This window comes from Cydia strobilella, chromosome Z (assembly GCF_947568885.1).
Source record: "Cydia strobilella chromosome Z, ilCydStro3.1, whole genome shotgun sequence".
In the NCBI taxonomy this organism is placed as follows: domain Eukaryota; kingdom Metazoa; phylum Arthropoda; class Insecta; order Lepidoptera; family Tortricidae; genus Cydia; species Cydia strobilella.
Genome location: NC_086068.1, coordinates 48,893,937 through 48,920,968, shown reverse-complemented (window position 1 = coordinate 48,920,968; position 27,032 = coordinate 48,893,937). Strand labels below are relative to the sequence as shown.

The following is a 27,032-nucleotide window of genomic DNA, read 5'->3' as shown; positions in this document are numbered from 1 at the left end:
TAATTAAGTTTGATGGCATCATGGTTGCATCATCAGTTGCAACAACGAGTTTAGTTTCGGACATATTGTTTTTTTTAGGCAGTTGCCGCGGGTTGGCAACGGGAGTTTTATTTAACAATTTATTTCTATAATTTGAGTCGTTTGATTCACTGGGAGCGCCAGCAACCGATGGATCTTCCTCAGTTTGGGCAGGTTGAAGTGATGCCTGATCGTCACTTCTGACATCGGGGACAGTAGCTAACACCGCCTCCACACCGCTATCTCTACAAAATGAAATGTCTTGCAAATTTTTCCAGCATGCATCATCATTTTCTGAATCTTCACATGATTTTAATTTTGTCATAATTCTCACAAAATTTGAACCTTTTTTCTGCATTTCATCAGTAGTAGGTGTCCATGTAATATCTAAATCTTTATGTTCCATATATCTTAATAGGCCGGTACAAACAAATCCCTGTTTATTTAATAATTTTCTACCTAAGCTTAAAACTTTGTGTTTGAGTGAAGATTCAGAAAATGTAGATTTATTTAAACCATCAGTGCCTGCCTGAACTTTCTTAATGTAATTTTTGTGGCACATTGTCACAATATTTTGGATTGCTTTGTAATCAGCAACTCCCACCTTAACTTGCCTCCGTTGTGGCATTATTCTCTTTTTTTCTAATTCTGTTTTATTTTTTGGACAGTCGGAAGACGTATCATCCAGGTTAATATAATCAGGGGTAACGATCTCCGTTTCGTTGGTGTTTCCTTGGTCGTCCGTGTTTGCTGCGTTGGTAGGATCTTTGTTTTCTTCCAGTATAGCAGTCCCTATGGAATTTATGTATTCAAGACGAACAGTTTTTCTTTTCTTACCTTTAAAAATTTGGTCTTCATTAGAGTCAGAATACACCCGGAGCCTCTTAGCTGCCACATTCTCATTTTCATCAGTTCCATTCTTAAGTCTGTCTACTGTGTCTGTCCTCCCTACCTTAAAGTTCTTCGTCAAATAAAATGAGTAGTGATACTGACTATTGCCCCGTTCAATTATCTTATTTTTATTGATAACTAGATTTTGTAAACCACCAGTGTTATTTATCTTTTTATCTATTTTATTCAAGTCCACAGTCAAATACTTCTTAAATACTTTTTCATGTTTATTAATGAATCTTTTGTGCGTTGGGGAATGTTTTTTAATGGACTTTTCCGTTAAAAAACTTTTACTGCAAATTGTACAAACAAAATGTTTGTTAAATGCTTTCTTCCATGAAGATTTATTTTTATTTCGACTGTCATGGCGAGCCACTTTAGCGGCGACATCTGGAACTGCAGCCGCTGGTTTCTCCGGCGCGTCAGCAGGGGCCACTTCTGCTGTAGCCAACGATACTTTGGGAAAACTTTTAGTTTTTGGAGCTGTCGACGACTGTGCATCTTTGTCCTGAAAAAAAACAATAAGATAATACATCGGATTTTAGGGGTCATAATTAAACAACAGGTAGAATAGAATAGCTTTTCTTTGTAAACACACAGACAATAGATGTACAGGGAGAGATCTTGATAAACTCAATTTTGGAATTCATAATTATATTTAATATTGAATATATAATAAATATATTTAAGATATATAATAAATATATAATAATTATATTTAAGATTGATAATTTTGAAAATGAAATAAATACAGCTTTGCGAGATGTTATCGACTGGTTAGAATTTATTAATCTTAAAATTAATGTAGATAAAACCAAATTTATGTAATTTAAATCATATAAATCTAAAATCCACTTGTCATTAAACATAACTTAGGTTTACTTGAAGAAGTAAATAGCACTGTTTTCCTCGGTACGACACTCGACACACATTGTAGATGGAAAGAACATGTACACACGGTCTGTACGAAACTGAACAAATTTATTTTCCCCTCACTAGCTCGGAAAGTCGTCTTTTATCCTTTAAAACAAGCGGGGAAAAACGCATTTTATCCACTAGTGGGGAAAGTAATTTGACCTTGAATGAAGCTTGTTTAAGTAGCTTTTGGCAGATAACAAAACGTAAAACGCTCATAATAATGGTTCGTTCGATATTAATTATCATTAAATAAATGATTTAATCTAATAAAAAATACCAAATTTAGCTTTATTTAATGATTTTAAGTCATAAACCTTAAATTCCATAAGAAACTGTTTTTTTAAATGATGTTGAATGTAATTCTGAACGCACAAGTTGAGTCGATGCAATTTCAAAACGCAATGTCAGAAATGTCAACATTGTCAACAAAAAAATTCTCGCCGACTCCGACACGTAAAAATACACAACTTCCAGAGTTTTCTGTTATAATATCGTATTATCGTAAAAAAATTAGTGATTCTATTGATGAAGATGATTAACGCCTGTGGATGTTGCACTTTCCTCGCTATAGTGAGGGCAAAAGTTTTGTGTTACTCACGGGTGCAAATGTATTTTACTTCTCGTGTGTTGAAACCACTCGCTACGCTCAGGATTCTATTTTAGAACCACTCGCTTCGCTCGTGGTTCAACTATAGAATCCTTTCGCTTGCTCGTGTTTCAATTCCACACTCGCGGGTAAAATACAACTTTGCACCCTTGTATAACAAATACCTAACTATTTTGCGCTTTGACGCATTAAACGAAGTGTTTCATTCAAAACTGCCTGACTAAGGTACGGACGGACGGGTACGGATACATTATGTCTGTTTTACGATACGGTATTAGTAGGGTAAGTAAGCGCCTTGAGCATGCACTTTTGTCTCAGGCGATGCCGCTTGGCACGATTGTTCCTTAGGTGAAACAAAGCTGATTTGGCCCGGTAGCCACGAGATCGTACCGTGCATACCCCCCAATAAGGGGGGGGGGGGGGGGTGAAAGGGTCGGCTCCCAAGGTCCAATCTATGCTACTTGCTCTTTTTACGATCGATACGATCTCGTGGCTACCGGGCCAAATCAGCTTTGTTTGACCTAAGGAACAATCGTGCCAAGCGGAATCGCCTGAGACTGAAGTGCATGCTGTTCCATACATTTGGTGTCACAACTTACCCTACTAGTATAATTATGTGGGGTAACTCTGTAAACGCTGATCGCGCTAGACTGGCGCCTTACAAACCATTATTTATTAAACATAGGTTACTATCCTTCCCCTGCCTCTATATTTACGAGATAAATATGTGTTTTTGTAAAACTTAATATTCAACTATTCACGTTCGTAGAAGTTAAGGAAACAACACGGTCACATAGACGCTGCTATAGGTTAGCATTACCAACAATACCAACTAGTAGCAAATTAGTACTAAGAAAAAAACCGGCCAAGTGCGAGTCGGACTCGCGCACCGAGGGTTCTGTACATTACACAATTTAAACAATGTATTTTTTATGTGAAACGTGAGTGAGGTAAATTGCGGTTTACGATTTATGACGTATTAAACAAAACTACGTACTAGATCTCGTTCAAACTAATTTTCGGTGGAAGTTTACATGGTAGTGTACATCATATATTTTATTTAGTTTTATCATTCTCTTATTTTAGAAGTTACAGGGGGACACATTTTACCACTTTGGAAGTGTCTCTCGCGCAAACTATTCAGTTTAGAAAAAAATGATATTAGAATAATCCTCAATATCATTTTTAAAGACCTTATTACTAAGACTCCGCTGTCCGTCTGGCTGTCTGTCTGTCACCAGGCTGTATCTCATGAACCGTGATAGCTAGACAGTTGAAATTTTCACAGATGATGTATTTCTGTTGCCGCTATAACAACAAATACTAAAGAGTACGGAACCCTCGGTGCGCGAGTCCGACTCGCACTTTGCCGGTTTTCATTTATTTTCTATTTTTGTGTGAAAATCTTAATGCGGTTCACAAAAGACATCTAATTACCAAGTTTCAACAGTATAGTTCTTATAGTTTCGGAAAAAAGTGGCTGTGACATACGGACGGACAGACAGACAGACAAACAGACAGACCTACATGACGAATCCATAAGGGTTCCGTTTTTTGCAATTTGGCTAGGGAACCATTATATAATATTTGCGCCAAATTGTAATTAATCGTGTAATGTATGTATGTATATACTTTATTGTACATACAAAATAACAAAACGAAAAACACAGTCACAGAAAAAATGAACCACAACAAGGCGAACTTATCTCTGTATGGGATCTCTTCCAGTTAACCTTTGAGGAAATGAGTTTAACCAAAAGTACCGACGAATAACAAACAAAAACAAGTGTACAATCAAGTTTTGAATACACATTGCTACAAATAAACATAAATAGAAATATAATAATGTAATTGTATTTAATTCTAATTTTATCAGACTGAGTGACATATATCACTGACAAATATGTTTACATGTCTATCTTGACTGAATGTATAATGGGAAGCAATGTATATAAATTAAGATCTTATGTTACCATAAGTTCGTTGTAAATAAACGATTTCATTCATTCAATTATTAATGCTTTTTCCATATACTAGTGATCGCTCAAGTGACAAAACCTTCGTTTCTAATGATCTCTCTGTTTGATATCTGAAAGACTTATTGAGCACGAGTTTCAAAACTAATTTGTGTTATACTTACATTTTGAGGCAACTTGTCATGTAGCTGCTTTTGCTTCTCCACAAACAAATTCTTTGTAGCATGATAATAAGCCAATATAGCCTTGCACTTTTTGCAAATCAACTGAGGTAATCCATCAAATGGGTTAACCTGAAAACATTAATCTGGATATAGATCTCATTTATGAAGGACCTATATGACACTATCCCAACTCCCCCTCCACCTCATAAAATTTTCACATGATTTCTGGATGGTCCCTACACAAGACATACGCATGTAGGTGAGAACAATACACCAACGCCTTTAGTAGAACCGAGAGACCCAATCCTACATGACTAGTAAAATGGTCAAAATCATAAGTACATTATTCAACATTTACCGGTCGCTGCGATAAAACCTAAGATTTACCGAGCTAAGGTTGGTAAAAGTCCGAAATTTTGAGCCTTTACCAATACTCGATGGAAATCAGGTTTAACCGGTAAATCATGCGTCAAATTGCTGTCACGTCAAGCGGCTGTCGAAATTTTTCTTGCATAAATTTAAATTAAATTTTAGCTTTTTGATCCAATTTCGGTTCAACTGTCTGTCTGGATGAGTGAATGTAGCCAAGGGTCTCGCTCTGTGAGCGGAAAAAGTGGAATCTTCGATGATGAAAGTGTGAATATGGATTGGGATCGCGCAAGGTTACGAAGCCTTCCTGAAGGAGCAATACGAATGAATGCGCGTCTAGCTGAAAAACGTAGTTATAGTAACCAGGGCTCTGACATCGAGAGTGATGATAGCGAAGGAAGTTATACAACCGTGGTAGGTAAGCGACTACGCAGACGATTGCGGACCGGAATACTTCAGCGCTCAACACAAGGTAACGTCGAATCTGAAGGTATGACAGCAGAGTTTGAGGTTTCCCTTACGTCAAAAGAAATATTACCCAAACAAATTGCTATGGCAAAATTGCTTCGAGCTGAAAATGCAATAGAACTCATTGACTCATCACATCATTGCATTGTATCCTGCGCGTTGCGCGAGCGAGAAATACTGTAGGTACTATCTAATCTGGTCCCCGCGGAATGACGCGTTCGAACCCGCCCGAACTACCGCTGTAGCTCCTTCGTGTTCGGTCGACCGACGGCGTCGACGCGCGGCCGAGACAATAGACGTCGCTTATCTTATTTATCTATTCACTTTAGTAAATCGTTGCCGGGGGTGCGAGTGTACGGATATATTGGGATATACTGATATATTCGGATTCGTAAAGACAAGAAGAGTGATTCATGAAAAGAGAAAGATATATATCTTTTATATCTATATCCCCTGAGTTACCCATCTCTAGTCGGGGCTAACACCGCACAAGGTTCGCGCGTCACGGCTTTTCGGCACCGCTAAAAAATTGAAAAATGTGTGACAATCGCAGGAGAACTTATTTCTCAGTATTGTAGGTAGGTATAGTAACTAAGTACCTACTTACAGTTATACATCGTAATCCATACTAATATTATAAATGCGAAAGTGTGTCTGTTTGTCTGTCTGTTACCTCTTCGCGCTTAAACCGCTGAACGGATTTGGATGAAATTTGGTATAGAGATAGTTTGAGACCCGGGGAAGGACATAGGATAGTTTTTATCATAGGAATCATCCTTTACGGGTGTGAAAAGGGGGGTGGTAGTTTGTATGCAGGTATGATGTAAACGAGCTCCACGCGGACGAAGTCGCGGGCAGAAGCTAGTTTAAAATAATACAACACAAGTAAAAAATACAACTTCCCGGCCCTTGCCAATTTCTAAGCACTGAATTAAAATTTAGCTAAAAGCCTGACAACCCTGAGACAGGCAAGTACGGTAGGCAATTATATCGCGTATTGGGCCGGAGATAGCCAACTCCTTCTTTCTTTATTCTATGTTACAGGGTTCTATGTTACATTTTCATGATAGTTGAAATTCGACTTAATGTCACTATGATATATTTCAGATTTCAGTTTAAACAAAGTGAAACATAGAACCCTGTAATATTGGGCCAGCGACGTGCCTCAAGCCTATGCCTCAGTGCGAGTAGCCTCAAACTAAGGCTGTTTGCTTCAAGTCGAGGCTGCTTGGCCTGAGGCTGCTCTAATGGATATGCGGCTTATGATGCTTTATTGCAATCTGATTGTGCTGCCAGACAAATACCTATGAATCAGTAAATTTTTTGTGGATTTTTTTATCTCACCTCTATTCCAAAGCAGTAGGATATTTGCCCCTTAATGCAAGGGACAATTTGATATGATCCAGGTTCATCTAAGCACAACCGGCATGTAATAAATAATTGAACATCAACCTCCTGGTCCATCGCCACCCTGGTAAGTGAAATGATAAAGAATATATTATGTATGTCAGTAATTTCGCAGCACCCATACATAATTTGACAGTACAAATCGTCAGGTGACAACCAAAGCTCACTAATTACTGCCACAAGTGAATCATATTAGGGTTGTGCACAAATCACGCGAGGTTCGATAGGGGGCGGAGGGGGTCAGGAAAAATCACGACAGATCACGTTGAGGGGGGGGGAGGGGTATAAGGAGACTTCACGTGTATTTTTCTAACAGTGAACGAAACAGAAAAAATCTAGGAAATTTGCAATTTTTGAAAATGCAACTAGGCTGTATCTGGCACCCAGCCGCAATGGTACCTGTACTATTGTTCCGTGTTTGAGTACTACATTCTTGCAACTCTCTCTTAGGCCTTTGCTATTAAAATACTTGAGGACTTTGCGGGAAGCCTGCACGTGTCGGACGCTCCGAGCTTTCAGCCTTACGTGGAGCTCGGCCTTCGCAAGTATTTGGGGTTTGGGGTATTTGATTTTGCTATCCGAGCTACTTTGCATCAATTTGTATATAAACAAGATCAATCGTGAAATATCTGTGAAACTCCCACATTTTTTTTTTACAACTTGTTATAATCTCACATATTATAATTTTGTATTTTCGATGCGACCCATTTGGGTTTTTGAAGAAGTTTCACTCAACTCACGTTTCACGTACAAAAATAATCCTTATTATCGATTATTTTAATTATAATAAATATATCATCACATTCATAACTATTAGATAGAAAAATAAACAAAATTTACTATATACAATTTACGTTACGTTTTTTTATTGTTTCTTTATCAGTGCACCCACCTTGACGCTTTTCTGTTTAGCCCTATGGACCTATGGTTGACTGATAGAGAATGCCTATAATGGCATTAAGTCCGCCTGTTGTACACTTTTTTGTGCAATAAAGTTTAAAATAAATAAATAAATATATACAATCTATCTTACAATTCGGTTGAATGAAAAAAAATATGCGTGAGGTTTATGTAGGGGGGGGCCAAGAACCTCACCAAATATCATCAAGGGGGAGAGGGGACTCAAAAAGTAGCCGAAAAAACCTCACGTGATATGAGCACAAGCCCTTAATACATAATAAGGTTGATTTTTTTTAATTGCTTTTTAGTAATTAAATCAGTAAGTTTTGGTAGTCACCTGACGAAATATTAAAAAAAACTGATTTATGTACGAACGTCACACAACGGGGTTTTAGGTGCGGGAATGATTTCATGTGTTTAGAACTTCGTTTATTGACAATTACAAAACTATGAATTGGGGTATTTTCTATGAAAAGGGACCTTATTGTCGATGGCGCTTACGCCGCACAGCGTTGCGCGGCATTGTATTTATATCGGAGTATCGTTTATAATGGCGTAAGCGCCATCGACAATAAGGTCCCTTTTTATGGAAAATACCATAATTATGAATTAGAAATAGGTAGTATGGCCAAAACCACAAACCAAGTGATATTGTGTGTGAAAACATATAAACTGCGAAAAAAACAACGCTAAAGCAAGAAGAAAAACGTGATAATTACGAGTGAACTAACGTACATTATAGAGTGTGTTCGATAAGAGAAACGTCGCCGTCGCCGTCGCCGTCGTGGCAGAAACGGTAACTAACATTATCAATTTGATGATAATTATCAATCATCACTAATTATAATAGGATATAGTTAGACATACAGCTAAAGTTATGTGAGCTTTTGAGCTGTATTTTAGTGTTTGGCACAGGAAAAATAGCATATTTTTGCGGCAAAATATAAACATCCATGAAACTTTGTTTTTTATCTTTATATTGGAACTAGAAATGAGGATCTGCTGAGTCCTATCAACATTAAGGGTTCTGACCCCCTTTTCGGGGGTATGGTCAGGGGGTTCATTTAAAAAAAAATGCACAGTTTACAAACTGGGCATGTGAGGTGTCATTTTCGTGTAATTTTTTGCGCTGAATCGAATGAGACCATATTCATACTTATAGGGTTAATATTTTGCGAGATATGTATGGTTTTTATTGAAAAAATGAAAATAAAAAATTCAAGTCAAAAGTAGGTTTTAAGCAGCAAAAACAATTGGAAAACTCTTATTTATTTATTTAATCTTTATTGCGCAAAAGAAAATACAATCGTACAAAAGATGGACTTAATGCTATAAGGCATTCTCTACCAGTCAACCTTTGGACAAAGCAGATTTTTTATAAGCGGTGCAACATCATGTTGTAATTACAAAACAAAGAACGTACTTTATTTAATTACACAACTCATTAATTTGTGGCATGAGCACGAATATTTGTTCCCGAGTCATGTGTGTTTTCTATGTATTTAAGTATCTATATGTCGACTGAACCCGCGAGCTGAGCGGGCCCTTATCGATAAACAGAGATGGGCAAAATGTAATCGACTAACGATTAACGATTAAGATTACAAGAATTAATTGCGACTGACGATTGAAAACGACGATTGATCAATCTTAGTTGTATAGAGTGCAACTAATTTAGTTGCAACTAAATTAGTTGCCGATTGATTTCGGACAACTAAATTTTGTAATCGACTAATTAGTTAGACTATTTTCTCGCTACTAATGTTAGAAGCAAATTGAATAGAATACCTCGGTATGGCTATATTGACACAGTGATTAGGACATCTTAACGGATGTTTAAAAATAAAATAGTCATGTATTACTTACGATATTTTGACCGTTTCTAAGGAGTGAGATCTGTTCTCACTATTATTTTGCTACTAAAGTAGTGCATCTCTCTGAAATTGGATTAAATTTCTCTTATCTAAGGGTAAATAAGAACTGGGTACTTTGTGCATTAGTAAAATAACACTTAAAAAATACAATTATATAAATCAAACTTTGTATATTAATTTGACTTGACCGTTATTCGAAGCTTATTTAATTGAGATAGGCTGCACGTTTCCCGCCGGGTATTGCTATCTCTTTCTATACCCCTTCTACGTTTCTCCCTCCACCTGGCAGTGGGGATGACTTTGGTTCATTCCCAGATTTCAGTTTGTTCTTCATTGGCGTCTAGTTTCCCGCCGCGGTTGGTCGCGCTTTTAAAAATATTATCCAGAACAAAGGATTGGAATTTATTTCTTAGTTTGGATATCAAGCGCGACGGTTAAGTTGTTATTATTACACGGTATAGTATCTACTAAGACCGAATTACATTACGAATTGTGTGCAACAATACACGTAAGTTCTTAACATTTTTTAAGATCAATATTCATGCAATTTATATCCATTTTCTAAATGGATAATAAGTTAATACGTTTTATTTATTCTACCCTCAAGTGATATATAACAATTGTATAAGAATTAAATACTGGAACTTTAAGTATTTGCCGTGAAAAATGCACTTACCCTCTATTTGATAATAAAATTCTTAAACGGTTTTGCCGTTCGATCTTTGTTTATTGAATAGCATTTTTATACGGTTATTTTATTTAGAATCATGGACGATACTAAGGGAGAGTGTAGCAAAGCTGGTTCTCAGGCAAAACCTACACGAAATCGTGACCGGTCGTCCAGTTCCAGTTCATCGAGTAGTAGTAGCAGTTCTTCTAGCTCCTCCAAGTCAGGCCCGAGGCGAAGACGACACCGCAAGTCAAAGAAGAGGGGGGGCACAGAAAAGGAGTTACTTAAATTGACAAAACTCGTTCACAGCTTGCAAGCACAAATAGCAAGATCAAACGAATGTGTTCGCCCATACGATAATATTTCAGATATTTCAGATTGCAGTCGAGATCTTTATGTGGAAAATGTGGAAAATCAATCAGACCAGGCACCGCCTGTGCCCCTGGAACCAGAGCCGTTTGCTTTTGGACTCGGTACCAAATTAAAAGAACCGGCTATGCCAGGTACGTCAGAAGGTGAGTTGAAGCTATTGTGTGATATACAGCGGTTGAATCATAATGAATGGTTTAATTTACGCTATGCAGAGATCCAAAAAGTGTATAATCACACTCCAGGCTATACTGATTTAGAAACTAACGACGAGGTTAAGGAGTATGATCAGAATCCTCACTTAGTGCAGGCAGATAGGGCTTTCGGTGCATTAACTTACTGCATGATAAAACAGCAGGAGGCCTTACACGCAGCTGTGAAGGATGTGCTGGCCTGGGCCCAGGGAGGCACGGAAATTGCACACGAGGCTCTTCGTGAAAAACTTAACAGTGTTTTTCTCGGTGGTGATTACTACAAGGTTTCTGAAGATTTTTTACAGGTTATATGTGGCCACAGAGCGGAAGTGATTCAAATGCGACGTAACGGAATCACAAAACATGTCAAAGATAAGTTGGTTAAATCCGGTTTACGTAAGATTCCTCCATCAGGAACTTCACTGTTTAACGCTGAAGCCTTTACGGCTGCAATTGAAAAATATGGTGGTGTACGAAAATGTTTCTGGCCATTACCTAAGACTCCTGCTTCGCAAGCAGGCCCTTCAAAAATGGCAAGCGCACCCTCGCAGGGTGCAGCGCCTCGTAAAATACTCTCGCAGGGTACTCGCTATTATCAGGCACATGCTGCTGGCAGTAACTACGAGAATGGCTATACTGATGCAAACAATATCCCACCCTCGCGGGGTGGCTACCATCATCCGTATCCTTCGCAAGGGTATCAAAATACATACAATCCTGCTCGCTCTAATACAAGGCCAGTTTCTGGGTCCTCCTTTCGAGACCGACAGCCAAGGGACTATCAGCAAAGAGCTCGAGGAGGACGTAAGCGCCCTCATTCCCCCGCGGGGCAGAGACAGAACAAGCGAAGGAGATATTGACTCGATACAGTTCAGGGCCGGCCGTTTAGCAAATTATTACAATATGTGGAGAGGAATGAATGCTCCAGACTTCTTGTTGCGGATAATAAAAGGGTATCGCATACCTTTCATACAAAAACCGCCTCTCCTTTATCCGAGTCTTCATCAGAGCAATTACGAGTGCCCACACTCGACCGAAATGACAGCTGTTATCAATCAAATGAAGACTCAAGGTGTACTGGAAGTGGCAGAGCCCTCACCCAGTTTTCTCTCCACAATTTTTCTTGTACCAAAGAGCGACGGCACTGCTCGTCCCATTTTCAATCTAAAGGCCCTAAACAGATTCGTATTGGCAGAACGATTCAGTTTACTAAACGTTCATCGCATACCGGACTTTCTTCAACCAAGAGATTGGTTGTGCAAAATAGATCTGTCGCAGGCTTATTTCCATTTACCAGTTGCCCAAGCGCACAGAAGATTCTTGCGTCTTATCTACAGGCAAGAATTACTAGAAATGACCTGTTTACCATTCGGTTTAAGCACAGCGCCCAAGGTTTTTGCGTCAATCACCAACTGGATTGCTCAGACGCTGAGAAGGGAGAATATTCGAGTAGTTGTATACCTCGACGACTTCTTGATTGCCCACCAGGTCAAAGATACTCTTGTCAACCACATCAACATAGTCCTGACAAGATTAGAATCACTGGGATGGATAGTCAACTACGAGAAATCAGTCTTGAAACCTCAGAGAGGGCTGGTGTATTTGGGCGTTTATTGGGACCCGTGGTCCAATCAGAAGCATCTGCCGAAAGACAAAGTACCCAAGTTAATTTCGCAGATACGTCAAATGTTAAACACCAACAAGACAAACCGGAAGGACTTGGAGAAATTGGTGGGACTCCTAAACTTTGCGAGTTTCGTGGTTCACTTGGGAAGGTTAAACTATCGAGCATTGTTAAATCTCCTAAATCGGATGCCAGAAGTTTCGAATCAGATATATGCGATTCCTCAAGATGCGAGGGACGATCTAGTATGGTGGATGCACAACTGTCTTTGCCCTTCTCCAATTCACGTGCCACCTCCGTCTCATTTTCTGACAACCGACGCATCAGACCTTGCGTGGGGAGCGCAACTAGATTATCAGTCTCTCTGGGGTCTCTGGACATTTGCGGAAAAAGAGTTGCACTGCAATCAAAAGGAGATGCTCGCCATTCTAAATGTTTTGAAAGATCGTTGTCGGCTCCTGTCTCACTCGACGGTCCTCGTTCAGAGCGACAACAAGACTGTTATAGCTTACCTCCGCAATCAAGGGGGAACAAGGTCAACACCTCTCTTGCAGCTAACGTACAAAGTGTTCCAACTGCTGGAGCAGTATCAGATTCAACTAAGCCTGTTTTACTTACCAGGGAAGTACAACAGTCACGCGGATCATCTATCGAGATTGCGAGCACCTCCGGAATGGCATCTTCTTCCAGAATGCACGGAGCGAGTTTTTTCCAAGTGGGGAGTGCCAGTAATAGATCTGTTTGCTTCGGCGAGAGCTCATGTCGTAATCAACTATGTATCGATAGACCAAAACGATCACGAAGCCCTGTTTCACGACGCCTTTTCAAAGGTTTGGAATTTCGATCTGGCATGGATTTTTCCACCCCCGTACTTGATACCGAAGGTGCTGGCTCACCTGAACCAGGCCTCAGGGACATTTCTAATGATAGTTCCTCGATGGCACCGTGTTTTCTGGCGTGCGGATCTCAAGGCTCGTGCCATAGCCGCTCCCTTTACACTACGTCACCTGGACAAGGTTTTACTGGACGTGACCACAAACCTACCGCCCCCGAATGTTCACGAAATGACGCTAGAAGTCTGGAAGTGTGGGGGTGGTCGGAAAGTCTAACGGGTTGGAACTCTGAACAAGTTTCCCTTCTTCAATCATCTTGGCGCGCCTCTACACGCAAGACGTATAATACAGCCTGGAAGAAGTGGGTAGCTTGGTCCACACAACATAAAGTAAATACTACACAACCTTCGGGTGCAGATGTTGCCAAATACTTAACTGACCTCTATTTGATCGACAAACTATCTTACAAGACAATTCTTTTATACAAATCTGTAGTGTCAACTCTATGTAATACGGAGTCTGCGGAAAAATTAAGTACTCATGTCCTTGTTAAGCATGTGTTAAAATCCATAGCATTAAGAAATCCAGTAGATAAAAAGCCTCCGATTTGGAATGTGGAAGTCCTGATTGATTATCTTAGAAAATCTAAAATTAACCATGACAATATTTTTGAGGTTTGCAGAAGAACTGCATTGCTACTCCTTCTCTGCTCTGGCAGAAGAATACATGATCTTACGTTGCTAAGTATTGATTGTAATCACTGCGTATTCACGGATAGTTCAATAATTTTTTGGCCTATGTTCGGGTCTAAAACTGATTGCGCGGATTACAGACAATCAGGGTGGAGATTACTCGTTAGTAACGAGTCGTGTCAAAACCTTGACCCTGTTTTTTGGATTAAACAAACACTCTCGCTATTAAAAGGTAGAAGAGAATCCGCTGATTGTAATAGCCTCTTTATTTCTTTGAGAGGTGATGTCAAAGCTGCATCGCGTGCGCTGATTGCAGGATGGGTTAAATCCGTGTTTAGGGAGGCAGGTATAACGGCAACACCTGGGAGCATACGTGCTGCTGTAGCTTCTAAGAATTGGGTGGACAATTGTTCTGTAGAAGATATTCTGTTACGAGGTAATTGGCGTTCTGAAAATACGTTTAAAAAATATTACAGACGCGAGGTTATGCCTGCGCCCACCTTGAATAATGCCATGAGTATATCAAATTTGTTTGCAGCAGTTGATTAGTTCTATTATAATTCAACAATAATCAATGAATACTAGTTAGTCCTAAAGAGATTCTGATTGTTATACATATTTAGGACTTCTTGGTGTTAACAAGAACTCTTATTGAGAAATGTTGTATCAATGATATTGATTACTTTAAACAACCTGTACGGTTTTAAAAATGTAATAATCTTACATTGGTTACGAAGTACTAATTCATTGAAGTTCAAAGTAGCAATACTTGCTAATTGTGTTCAAAAATATAGGTTCTTATTACTATTGCTCTATGTATTACAATGTATACCCAATTAATTAATTTACCGAAACTGTACAATGTATCGTTGTATGAACTCTTCATTAAAAACAGAAGTATGATAATCTTTTTGTTTATTTTCAAACAATCTAGCAAAAAAATTTCATTCCACAAGTGTAGTGGTATACTTACATTCTATAGAACCCTTGTCACATTGGCATCTTAAGTCCTCCACCAGGCGATAACAAACATGTCTCAATTAAATAAGCTTCGAATAACGGTCAAGTCAAATTAATAGACGCGTTTTACCTACCATTAAAACGCATATTAATTTACTTACCTTATTCGAAGCTTATGAGTAAACTCTGCCTGGTTTAATTTCGATCCAATGAAGAACAAACTGAAATCTGGGAATGAACCAAAGTCATCCCCACTGCCAGGTGGAGGGAGAAACGTAGAAGGGGTATAGAAAGAGATAGCAATACCCGGCGGGAAACGTGCAGCCTATCTCAATTAAATAAGCTTCGAATAAGGTAAGTAAATTAATATGCGTTTTAATGGTAGGTAAAACGCGTCTATTAAATATAAAAGCAACCATGATATGTATTTAGTTAAACTATATGAGGTTAGTCTTGCAATCGTAAAAATAATAATTAAAAGCAAAAATTATCAACAAATCCACGTTGTTTATACAATAACATGTTCATATGTGATAAGATAAAACATTAAAAAACACAGTTATAATAAATCAAACTTTGTAGGTATATGAAACATTCAAAGCAAAAAGTATCAAAAAAATCAACGCTGTTTATACAGTAAGATGTTTATATGTGATAAGATAAAACATTAAAAAACACAGTTATAATAAATCAAACTTTGTATATGAAACAAGCGGCTGATCGACCAATTCGCTACCGGTCCAATATATTGGCAATAGCGGTAATAAATAAAATATGTATGTTGATTGATATATTTGAATGTAGAATGACGCAAGGAAAATGTACCAAAGTTAACGCTGAGAGTTCTTTACAAAGAGGTTTAAATATTTTTAATGACCACACGTTGAAAACAAAATAGACCGCGTAAATAATAAACAACATGCAGATGTGTCATTCAATAGAACGTGTTATTTTTAGAAGATGCGTCGGCACTTGCACCAAAATGCAACAAACAACTTCCAGGCCAGGTAAGTAGCATTATCCCATTGTTTTGTCACCGCGTGACACTAAAAAGAGTTTTACTATCGTCAGAGACAGCAAAATATTGATAGTTTCTATGTCTAAGATTTACTCAGTATCGTATAATTCAAAGTATTAATAATGCACCAACCTACTTTATTGTTTGCGATTTGTAAACAATGCAGTTTTTCGCTATTTGTCGTTATTACCAATATATCGTTATAATAATATTATGGCATTATTTGCATTGTCATTCAAGCATTTCAAATTAAACGTGTATACATAATTTTAGCTCAATCGGATGAAGATATCTGCTTCACAATAAGTCGCAAAATTCTACCCAAACTAACATAGTTACAACATACGAGTACCTCCGTATGTTACATACATACGTACTTGTAGTTACATATTGCAAGATAAAAAATGCAAAAACGGGCGACTACGTAGTTTTAATATAGATTTAATCGTGAAATTTAGTCGATTGAAACTAAAAGTAATTTAGTTGTTAGTCGAACATTCTCACAACTAATTTAATCGCAACTAAATTAATCGCGATTAAAAAATGACGATTGATATTTTTAATCGATTGATTAGTTAACTAAAAGATTATTCGATTAATGCCCATCTCTGTCGATAAATAGTAGTCGACTGAACCCGTGGGCTGAGCGGGCCCTTATCGGTAAATAGTAGTCGACTTAATCCGCAGGGCGAGTTGACCGATTAGTGTGGGTAGAGTCACCTATGAAATAAAACGAAGTGGGCAACTGAACCTGCGGGCTCAGTGCTCTGCGGGCCTAGTTGACCAACAAGTATCATATATCCTTGCCTAAGTACCCGAAACGCAAGCCTTATTAAGCTCACTGTAGGACTTAGGCAATTTGTGTAGTACTCGTAATGTCCTATAATACTTATTTATTTATCAAGTAATATAAATAACAAACCAGCGCTGTTTACGGCAAAGGTAAAAAACAACTCATCAAAATCCTCGAGAAAAATCCTGCCCTACGGGAGTGTGTTGCAGCCTTAAGCAAAATATGCGAGGGGCTTTCTTGCTCCAACTCGGACTTGGACAAAGGCATGGCCCCTGAACACAACGATGACGATGAACTGAGTGATTTCAGAGAAGATGAAGAATAAATTTAATATTAATAACTAAACATGTTCATAGTTGATTTTAGGTACATATTGTACCTAGTGTAGTGCTCTTGAGCAAGTTAGATCATTTACTAAATAATTGCATTCGGTTTATTTTCTGTCTGTAAATACGATCTATCTCCTCTTTCCGCTGGTTTCCTATACGTGTTGTCGCAACATTTGCATGCTTTACACCCTCTTTTCTGTCATTAACGATCTTCAATTCCTGTTCTTCTTACTTATCTATATTTCTTCAACTTCTATGGAGTTTCTTCAATTTCACACTGCTGGCAACCTTTCCCTGTCTATACCATCTCACCAAACAGGTTACCCGTCCAATTGATTCTTCATTCAGGTAGACACCATTGGAATAGTCTTCCTGTTAAAATTAGACAGTGTCCAAACTGATTTGCATTTAAAAACTTTTTTTCTTGCAGAATAATAAATTCTTAGTTTCTAATTTGAGTCATCTGATTTCTTATGTATGTGTATGTATATGTATTTTTATGATATACTATATGTATGTAATATGCCTATGTATTATTTGTATACATGTTTAGTTGTAATAAATCAATATTATAGGACATTACGAGTAACAAATTAACTAAGTCCTACAGTGAGCCCCGTAGTCGATTTGAAAACGCGCGAAGATACGACTTTTACACAGTAACCGAACGCCGGCCGCTGCTTGAAATAACGCGACCGCCTAAACAATATTGATACTTTCGCAACATTATGCGTCACTTTATAACTTTAATTAGGTTAAAATAAAACTTTCGGTAAATTTGATATAATCGTTTATTACTCTTAACAATTTACCTATGTATTCATATAATACATACAAATTATATAGGTATAGCATGATGATAATGATTTGCACTAAGGCAATATCTTATATATATATAATCATCTTACTCGCGTTATCCCAGCCTTTTTGCCAGGGCTCATGGAAGTCTGCTGGGGTCCGCTTGGCAACTAATCCCAAGAATTGGCGTAGGCACTAGTTTTTACGAAAGCGACTGCGATCTGACTTTCCAACGTTCCAACCCAGAGGGGAAACTAGCCTTTTGTTGAAATTTGGTATACAGATAGTTTGAATCCCGGGGAAGGACATAGAATACTTTTTATTCAAGAATTCACCCTTTAAGGGGGTGGAAATTTGTATGGGGAATCAATAAACGCTGAACCGATTAAGATGAAATGAGGTATGGACATAGTTTGAGTCCTGGGGAAGGACATAGGATATGTATGGGATCCAATAAAACCGATTTGGATGGAATTTGATATTATGGAGATAGTCTTAATCGTTGGGAAGGGTGATAATAATTTTTATTTCCAGTCATCCTCTTCTCTTCTCCACTCTTCTAACACTCGCTCAACGTGTGGTTGGTTGTACGATGAATACTGCTCAAGACCTGGAACACCTGGAGTGCTTCTGGGTGCAAAGGGTCAGGGGTAACACTCGCTCAACGTGCCGCTGGTAGAGTATGATGGGGAAAACTCAAGACCTGGAACACCTGAAGTGCTGCTGGGTGCAAAGGGTCAGGGGTAACACTCGCTCAACATGCCGCTGGTAGTGTGTAGTGTACGATGGATACAGCTCAAGACCTGGAACACCTGGAATGCTTCTGGGTGCAAAGAGTCAGGGGTAACACTCGCTCAACGTGCTGCTGGTAGTGTATGATAGAGAAGGCTCCAGACCTGAAACACCTGGAGTGCTGCTGGGTACAAAGGGTCAGGGGTAACGGGTAACACTCGCTCAACGTGCCGCTGGTAGTGTATGATGGGGAAAGCTCCAGATCTGAAACACCTGGAGTGCTGCTGAGTGCAAAGGGTCAAGGGCAAAGGGTGGGTAACACTCGCTCAACGTGTTGTGGGTAGTGTATGACGGAGACAGCTCAAAACCTGGAACACCATCAGCTCTATCTTGGGTACTGCTCTCCCATTTGCTCATCAAGACGTGTCAGAAGACCAAAACAGCGTGTGCCTATATTGCACCAAACCTGAGTTCCACTAGGTACAGCCAGGGTTCAGCATCAGCTCTATCTTGGGTACTGCTCTCCCAAGTGTTCATCAAGACGTGTCGGAGGACCAAAACAGCGTGTGCCTATGTTGCACGAAACCTGAGTTCCACTAGGTACAGCCAGGGTTCAGCATCAGCTCCATCTTGGGTACTGCTCTCCTAATTGCTCATCAAGACGTGTCGAATAACCAAAACAGTGTGTGCCTATGTTGCACGAAACCTGATTTCCACTAGGTACAGCCAGGGTTCAGCATCAGCTCCATCTTGGGTACTGCTCTCCTAATTGCTCATCAAGACGTGTCGGAAGACCAAAACAGCGTGTGCCTATGTTGCACCAAACCTGCGTTCCACTAGGTACAGCCAGGGTTCAGCATCAGCTCCATCTTGGGTACTGCTCTCCTAATTGCTCATCAAGACGTGTCGAATAACCAAAACAGCGTGTGCCTATGTTGCACGAAACCTGATTTCCACTAGGTACAGCCAGGGTTCAGCATCAGCTCCATCTTGGGTACTGTTCTCCTAATTGCTCATCAAGACGTGTCGGAAGACCAAAACAGCGTGTGCCTATGTTGCACCAAACCTGCGTTCCACTAGGTACAGCCAGGGTTCAGCATCAGCTCCATCTTGGGTACTGCTCTCCTAATTGCTCATCAAGACGTGTCGAATAACCAAAACAGCGTGTGCCTATGTTGCACGAAACCTGATTTCCACTAGGTACAGCCAGGGTTCAGCATCAGCTCCATCTTGGGTACTGCTCTCCTAATTGCTCATCAAGACGTGTCGGAAGACCAAAACAGCGTGTGCCTATGTTGCACCAAACCTGCGTTCCATTAGGTACAGCCAGGGTTCAGCATCAGCTCTATCTTGGGTACTGCTCTCCCAAGTGCTCATCAAGACGTGTCGGAAGACCAAAACAGCGTGTGCCTATGTTGCACGAAACCTGATTTCCACTAGGTACAGCCAGGGTTCAGCATCAGCTCCATCTTGGGTACTGCTCTCCTAATTGCTCATCAAGACGTGTCGGAAGACCAAAACAGCGTGTGCCTATGTTGCACCAAACCTGCGTTCCATTAGGTACAGCCAGGGTTCAGCATCAGCTCTATCTTGGGTACTGCTCTCCCAAGTGCTCATCAAGACGTGTCGGAAGACCAAAACAGCGTGTGCCTATGTTGCACGAAACCTGATTTCCACTAGGTACAGCCAGGGTTCAGCATCAGCTCCATCTTGGGTACTGCTCTCCTAATTGCTCATCAAGACAGACCAAAACAGCGTGTGCCTATGTTGCACTAAACCTGCGTTCCACTAGGTACAGCCAGGGTTCAGCATCAGCTCAGCTCTATGTATACTAAAACCTTCTCCAGAATGTAACAAACACTTTTCTAAAAACCGCATCAAAATCGGTTCAGCCAAATGCGAGATAATCGCGAACAAACATACATACATACATACATACATATACATACAAACATACGGGTCAAACTGAGAACCTCCTTTTTTTTGAAGGCGGTTAATAAACAAGTACTTACAACCCAAGGATTAAAGTTTCTGGTCGCAGTTTACACGCACACAGTACAGCCAAACACGCAAACAAATATAACTTTTTACACGGCGAGCGACGCACACAATGATAAATAACTTCGTCGTCGTCGATGCAACGTGCGGAGCCGATCAACAAACGTCCTGCCTCTACCAGCTCCCGCGCGGGACTGAGGCCGCGAGCGCATGTCACCGATGTTATACCAGAAAAAGGGGAAGTTTTTAAAAAATCGTCAGAAAATAAAAGTTGCAATTTAAATAAAATGAAGTACAGCAACAGTTTAAGTAAACATTGCAGATTATTTGAGTATGCAATCTACGTCGAAAATAAGTAGATTTTCGGAGAAATTGTCACTTGTTTTGAGGTAATTTCTGGAGAAAATTGAATTCGTTTAACTTTCATTTCCTCGAACTCTAAGTCATATAACAACAATGTAATCTGATAAACCTAGAGTACAGAATATGTGTAATACAAATTTACCATTTTTAGCAGTCCAAACTTTACGAAATTTACAAATAAGAGCATCAAAGTCAGTGCTTTACACGCGTTTACCTAAACGTCCATCAGAAAAAAAATCATTACTAATTTAGTAAGCCTTTTTTCAAAAAAATGATCTGATAAACCTAGAGATAAGAAGTCGTGCTAATAGAAACCAGTACTTGTTACTTCAATTAGGTAACAAAAGGTGTACAGTTTCACAGAAGAAATCTATCAACTTTACATTTTTGCGACTAAAATCGTAACCGGGCTCTTAATAAGGCTTGCGTTGTGGGTACTTAGACAAGGATGTATATATAGATACTTAAATACATAGAAAACACCCATGACTCGGGCACAAATATTCGTGCTCATGGCACAAATAAATGAGTGGTGTAATTGATGTATGTTCTTTGTTTTTATATTACAACATGATGTTGCACCGCCTATAAATTAGCTGATTTGTCCAAAGGTTGACTGGTAGATAATGCCTTATAGCATTAAGTCCATCGTTTGTACAATTGTATTTTATTTTGTGCAATAAAGATTAAATAAATAAATAAAAGTTTTCCAATTGTTATGTTGATTAAAACCTACTTTGACTTAAAATATTTGATTTTTTTAATTTTTTTCAACGAAAACCATACATATCACGCAAAAAATTGATCCTATAAGTATGAATTGTTGGAACTAATATAATTAGAACAATGAGGTTGGCATGTGCCTAATATATCTACATGGAGTTCGTATATATGTCCCAGTATAAACTCTGGTTCTATAGAATAATAAGTGTTCTAGACAGATGTCACTTCTCTTGTAATCGTTTGCCTGTGCGGATGCACAATATATTTTGCTTTCTCTAATATGGTATGTCATTGAGTAGTCCACGGAATATCCAACATGGCAGCAGATCGTGTACTAAATTCGCTACTCTAATTACCGTTTTCCAAAAGTGTGCGGGTGTAATTTCGTAGTTATTTTCAAAATTTATTCGCAAGAAAACAAAACATGGCAACTGCCATTCAGAATGTTTTTATTGAAAAATTATCCGGGATCCAAGATTATCCATCCTGGAAATTTATGATGCGGATGGTGCTCATCCACGACGATCTTTGGGATTGTGTGGGCGCAACTGAAAATAAAAACGAAGACGCGAAGAAGCAGGAAAAGGCGCTCGCGAAAATCGCCTTGAACGTGAAGCCTTGTGTATTTCCACAAATTAGAAATGCCAAGACGGCTCGCGAAGCGTGGAGCAACCTGCAGAAGGCATACGAGGACCGAGGCTTGTCACGACGGCTCGGATTGCTTCGCACATTATTCGCCACCAAGTTAAGCGAATGTGCGAGTATGGAGGCATACGTGAATAAGGTCATGGATACATCACAACAACTGAGCGACATCGGAGCTGCTTTAGAAGATGACTTCGTGGCCGTGATTTTACTCAGCGGTTTGACAAGCGATTACGACCCGTTGATTATGGCCATATGGCTCTAGAAAATTCGAACACGTCACTGTCAAGCGAAAATGTCAAAGCAAAATATATTGTGCATCCGCACAGGCAAACGATTACAAGACAAGTGACATCTGTCTAGAACACTTATTATTCTATATAACACTTTTCTAGAACATGCTTTTTGGAATGACACTTCATCGGATGAGGATGACAGTTCACGTTACACTCAGATTGCTTTATTTCCGAACAATGTAACTGTCGCCGATGATGCTCAAGTGCAACCCGCCTTACCCGATTTACCCCAAGAGCCCGCAGAAATATCTAACAAAAACTGTCAAGATAACAGCGCCATTACGATAGATGATTCTGAGAGCAGTAGTGAGAGCCCAGATGACCCTGCGGATGAGACGTATGTCCCAGGAGATTCCACACTGGAAGACTACGAGAACTCTACGGACGAAACTAGTGAGTTTGAGTCAGCTAGTGTAGCACGCACTGTATGCAGTGACATGGGGGACCCTCAGACAGTACGCGAGGCACTGAATGGCCCAGAAGCGAGTAAGTGGAAAGCCGCGATGGCGGAAGAGTATAAATCCTTCATCGATAATAAGTGTTGGACTCTGACTGACCGCGATACGAAGCAACGGCCGGTCAAATGCAAGTGGATCTTTAAAAGAAAACTTTGCCTCGACGGGGAAATCTTGAGGTACAAAACGCGCCTTGTTGCAAAAGGTTATACCCAGAAATACGGTATTGATTACGAAGAAACGTTCTCTCCTGTAGTACGATATTCTACTATACGTACGTTACTAGCTTTAGCAACGGAACATAACATGAATATCGAGCATCTGGATGTAAAAACGGCGTTTTTGAATGGAGATTTAAAAGAAACCGTGTTTATGGAGCAGCCAGAGGGCTACAAGATTAAAGGCCAAGAAGATAAAGTTTACAAGTTGAATAAGGCCATATACGGACTGAAGCAAGCTTCGAAGTCTTGGTATGAGAAAATAAATGGCGTTTTGACGAGCAAAATGAAATTCAAACGTTTATCTTCCGAACCTTGTGTTTATGTCAAGTCGAGCGGAAAATCTATGATTATAATTGCGCTCTATGTTGATGACAAAATGCTATTTTCTTCAGCTGATTGCCGAGATACGGCAGGAATCAAAGAAGAATTAAAGAAGGCCTTCGAAATCAAAGATTTAGGACTAGCACATCACATTCTTGGAATGAGGCTTTGCAGACAGAACAATGAAATAACTCTAGACCAGTCAAGCTATATTAAGAAGGTGCTAGAACGATTTCACATGTCAGATTGCAAACCTGCGCGAACACCTATGGAGACAGGTCTGAAGCTCGTGAAATCTACAAAGGAGGATTGTACGCACGACTACAGAGGCCTGATAGGATGTCTGTTGTACATAGCGGTATGTACACGACCGGATATTGCGCACGCTGTCATCTCACTCAGCCAGTTCAACGACGCGTACGACGAGACTCACTGGAAGGCGGCGAAACGCGTTCTTCGCTATCTGAAAGGTACGCTTAATCATTGTTTAACTTTTCAGAAGTCAGGGTTGGATATCGTCGCATATGCTGACGCCGATTTTGCGTCGAATGAGGTCGATCGTCGATCTTATACCGGTTACGCCTTTAAGATTGGAAATTCTACCATCTCTTGGGAGAGTAGAAAACAAAAGACAGTCGCTCTTTCAAGCACAGAGGCTGAATATATGTGTCTGTCAGATGCATGTAAAGAGGCTCTTTTTCTACGCAAGTTTCTGTTCGAAATTTACGGGGTACAGTATAGGATTACGTTATTTAATGATAATCAGTCTGCACTGAAGTTGTGCACTAATTCTATGTACCACGCCAGAACAAAACATATAGACGTAAGACATCATTTCATCAGGGAAATCGTTGAGGAAGGTACAGTCGTTATAAAATACCTATCTACTGATGAAATGGTGGCCGACGTTTTAACGAAACCGTTGGCAAAAGAAAAACATGATAAGTTTGTATGTCATTTATTTGTATCGCTGAACAAAATGACATGAATGGTTCTAAGCAGTAGGTATACTTGCAGAAGTATAATTTGTTTTGGATCCGTTTCATACATATTTAGACTATTTACTGTTTTGTGTGACGGATACTCTGATAAATTTATACTTATGCTATGTTTTTGCTGTTGCAATGTTTTATTATTTTTAGACAGCGGATGTGTCTATGCTTAGATTATTTAATGTGTTTAATGTGTGTAATGTGATTTACATGAGTTTATATTGGTTCAAGGGCCAGTGTTGGAACTAATATAATTAGAACAATGAGGTTGGCATGTGCCTAATATATCTACATGGAGTTCGTATATGTCCCAGTATAAACTCTGGTTATATAGAATAATAAGTGTTCTAGACAGATGTCACTTCTCTTGTAATCGTTTGCCTGTGCGGATGCACAATATATTTTGCTTTCTTTAATATGGTATTTCATTGAGTAGTCCACGGAATATCCAACATGAATATGGTCTCATTCGATTCAGCGCAAAAAAATACACGAAAATGACACCTCACATGCCCAGTTTGTAAACTGTGCATTTTTTTAAATGAACCCCCTGACCATACCCCCCGAAAAGGGGGTCAAAACCCTAAATGTTAATAGGACTCAGCAGATCCTCATTTTTAGTTCCATGATATTTATTTAATTGTATGGCGATATAGTCACATAGGCAAAAATTATGTACAGTATATTATTTTATAAGGCAACATCCAAGTTTTGCAACCACTGCACAGCATCGGCCGTCGGGTCTAATAGGTCATCCAGGCCACCCGAGTATGCGCGGAGTGGGCACCGCTGGATGATGTGCTCCATGGTCTGGTCCTCGATGCCGCAATCGCATAGCGCAGAGTCACTCCAGCCCCACTTATGCCGGAAGAAGTTGCAGTTCCAAGATAAAGATAAAAAACAAAGTTTCATGGATGTACAAATGTTGCCGCCAAATAGCCATATTTAGTCTTATTTTACCTGTACTATATATTAGTTTGTTTTATTTATGTGTTTAAAAACCACACACAGGTAAACTGTGTGAAAATTTTAATACACATATGAGTGAAAAGAGTGTAATACTATATGAAACACCAAATCATTAGCTGAAGCGCCCCAGATTTCTCGCTTGCAAAAGGGTGTGTGTAGTACTGGCTACACATTAGGCACATATAATTAAAACTAATTACACTGAACATTAAAACACATTAACACTAATAACACCTTGGAGGATATAACCAACTGGAGATGCCTTGTCTGTTATTTTCTGTACAAAACAGTCTACCGATTTTTGCGGGGGACGTGCACATCAAATGTAAAAACAGCCATGTCAGATAAACGTCAGTCCATACAATGTGTATGACCATCGGTCATAAGAGTTTCGACAGAGGGGAACGCCTGTTAATGGCGACTCTGTTTGGTCATATCCTCCAAGAATAACACTAATAATAATTAAATAAACTTCAACAACAAAAACCATTTCTATGTACAACAAGCACATAATATTATAATAATCAGTTATTGTCAAATAATAAAAAGTAATTTTCTTTCAGACACAAATTAAAAGACCGCAAGCAATGATGATGTGCATCCCGGCAGTAAATAATCTCAACTTTAAGCATAATAAATTTATAAAATGTTTACAGTTCGCTAGATGGGCTGCAGTTCCAATCAACCATAGGTGAAAGCTTTTACAAAAATACACTATTGGTAAAACTTATGCTTGTGATTTTTTTAAACTACACTTGAGTGTAGCATAGATAGGTATTTCCTGATACCAGGTTTCGTACGTAAACACTTTTAAACTAGAGTACCTCCACAACATCTCTTTTGTTTTGTATACACTATTAATTATCACGGAGAAATAAAATGTCGCAACTAGTAGACAATCTCAAAAGGTTTCCTTTGCAGCTGGCGTACTCGAAAACACGTTATGTTCATTATTCACAAAGTACTCGCATTGCATATCTAAGATATACCTATTTCATAATAATGTAAAACTTCATATTCTTAAATAATACCACGAAGAAACTAACATTGGCGTAGGTAAAGTAAGAGTAGAACACTAAAACCTAACATAACCTTAGACGCCATTTCAAAGTAATTCTACAAACATCGGTTATTTTATTAACACAGTAATGTACATAAACAGATAATAGAAAAAACTTACTCAGGATACATTTTTGATGTTCTCAGTTCTAAGGACGCGCAAAAAATGATGCTGACTTGCTGATAGAGATGTGTCAACCCGGTTCAAACCGAGTTAAGTTAAGCCCATCTCGAGCCGACCCGGTTTGGTTTGTTATATAGTTCGCCAACTCGATTCTAACGAGCAGACGGAACGCAGCCTATGCAAACCACGGTCCAACATACAGATCGATCCCTCTCGAAATTCCCGACAGCAGGCCGGGCCAACGAAACCGAACTGACGAACT

General features: G+C 39.2%; 1 protein-coding gene across 1 annotated transcript; it reads right to left on the bottom strand.

The window, feature by feature from the left end:
* LOC134754646 (uncharacterized) lies at positions 1-27,032 on the bottom strand. Its single transcript, XM_063690987.1, has 5 exons — positions 26,768-27,032; positions 6,756-6,882; positions 4,575-4,703; positions 856-1,417; positions 1-263 (listed from the first exon to the last, which is right to left on the bottom strand). Exons 1-5 carry the CDS (start codon positions 26,776-26,778, stop codon positions 238-240), a joined length of 855 nt encoding a protein of 284 aa, XP_063547057.1. The 5' UTR covers positions 26,779-27,032; the 3' UTR covers positions 1-237.

Excerpts from the sequence above, each read along its gene's own strand:
- LOC134754646 (XM_063690987.1), bottom strand. Across the intron at positions 4,704-6,755 it reads CCTACTGCTTTGGAATAGAG|GTTAACCCATTTGATGGATT; the intron begins GTGAGATAAAAA and ends TAATGTTTTCAG. Across the intron at positions 264-855 it reads TGAAGACCAAATTTTTAAAG|AGATAGCGGTGTGGAGGCGG; the intron begins GTAAGAAAAGAA and ends TTCATTTTGTAG.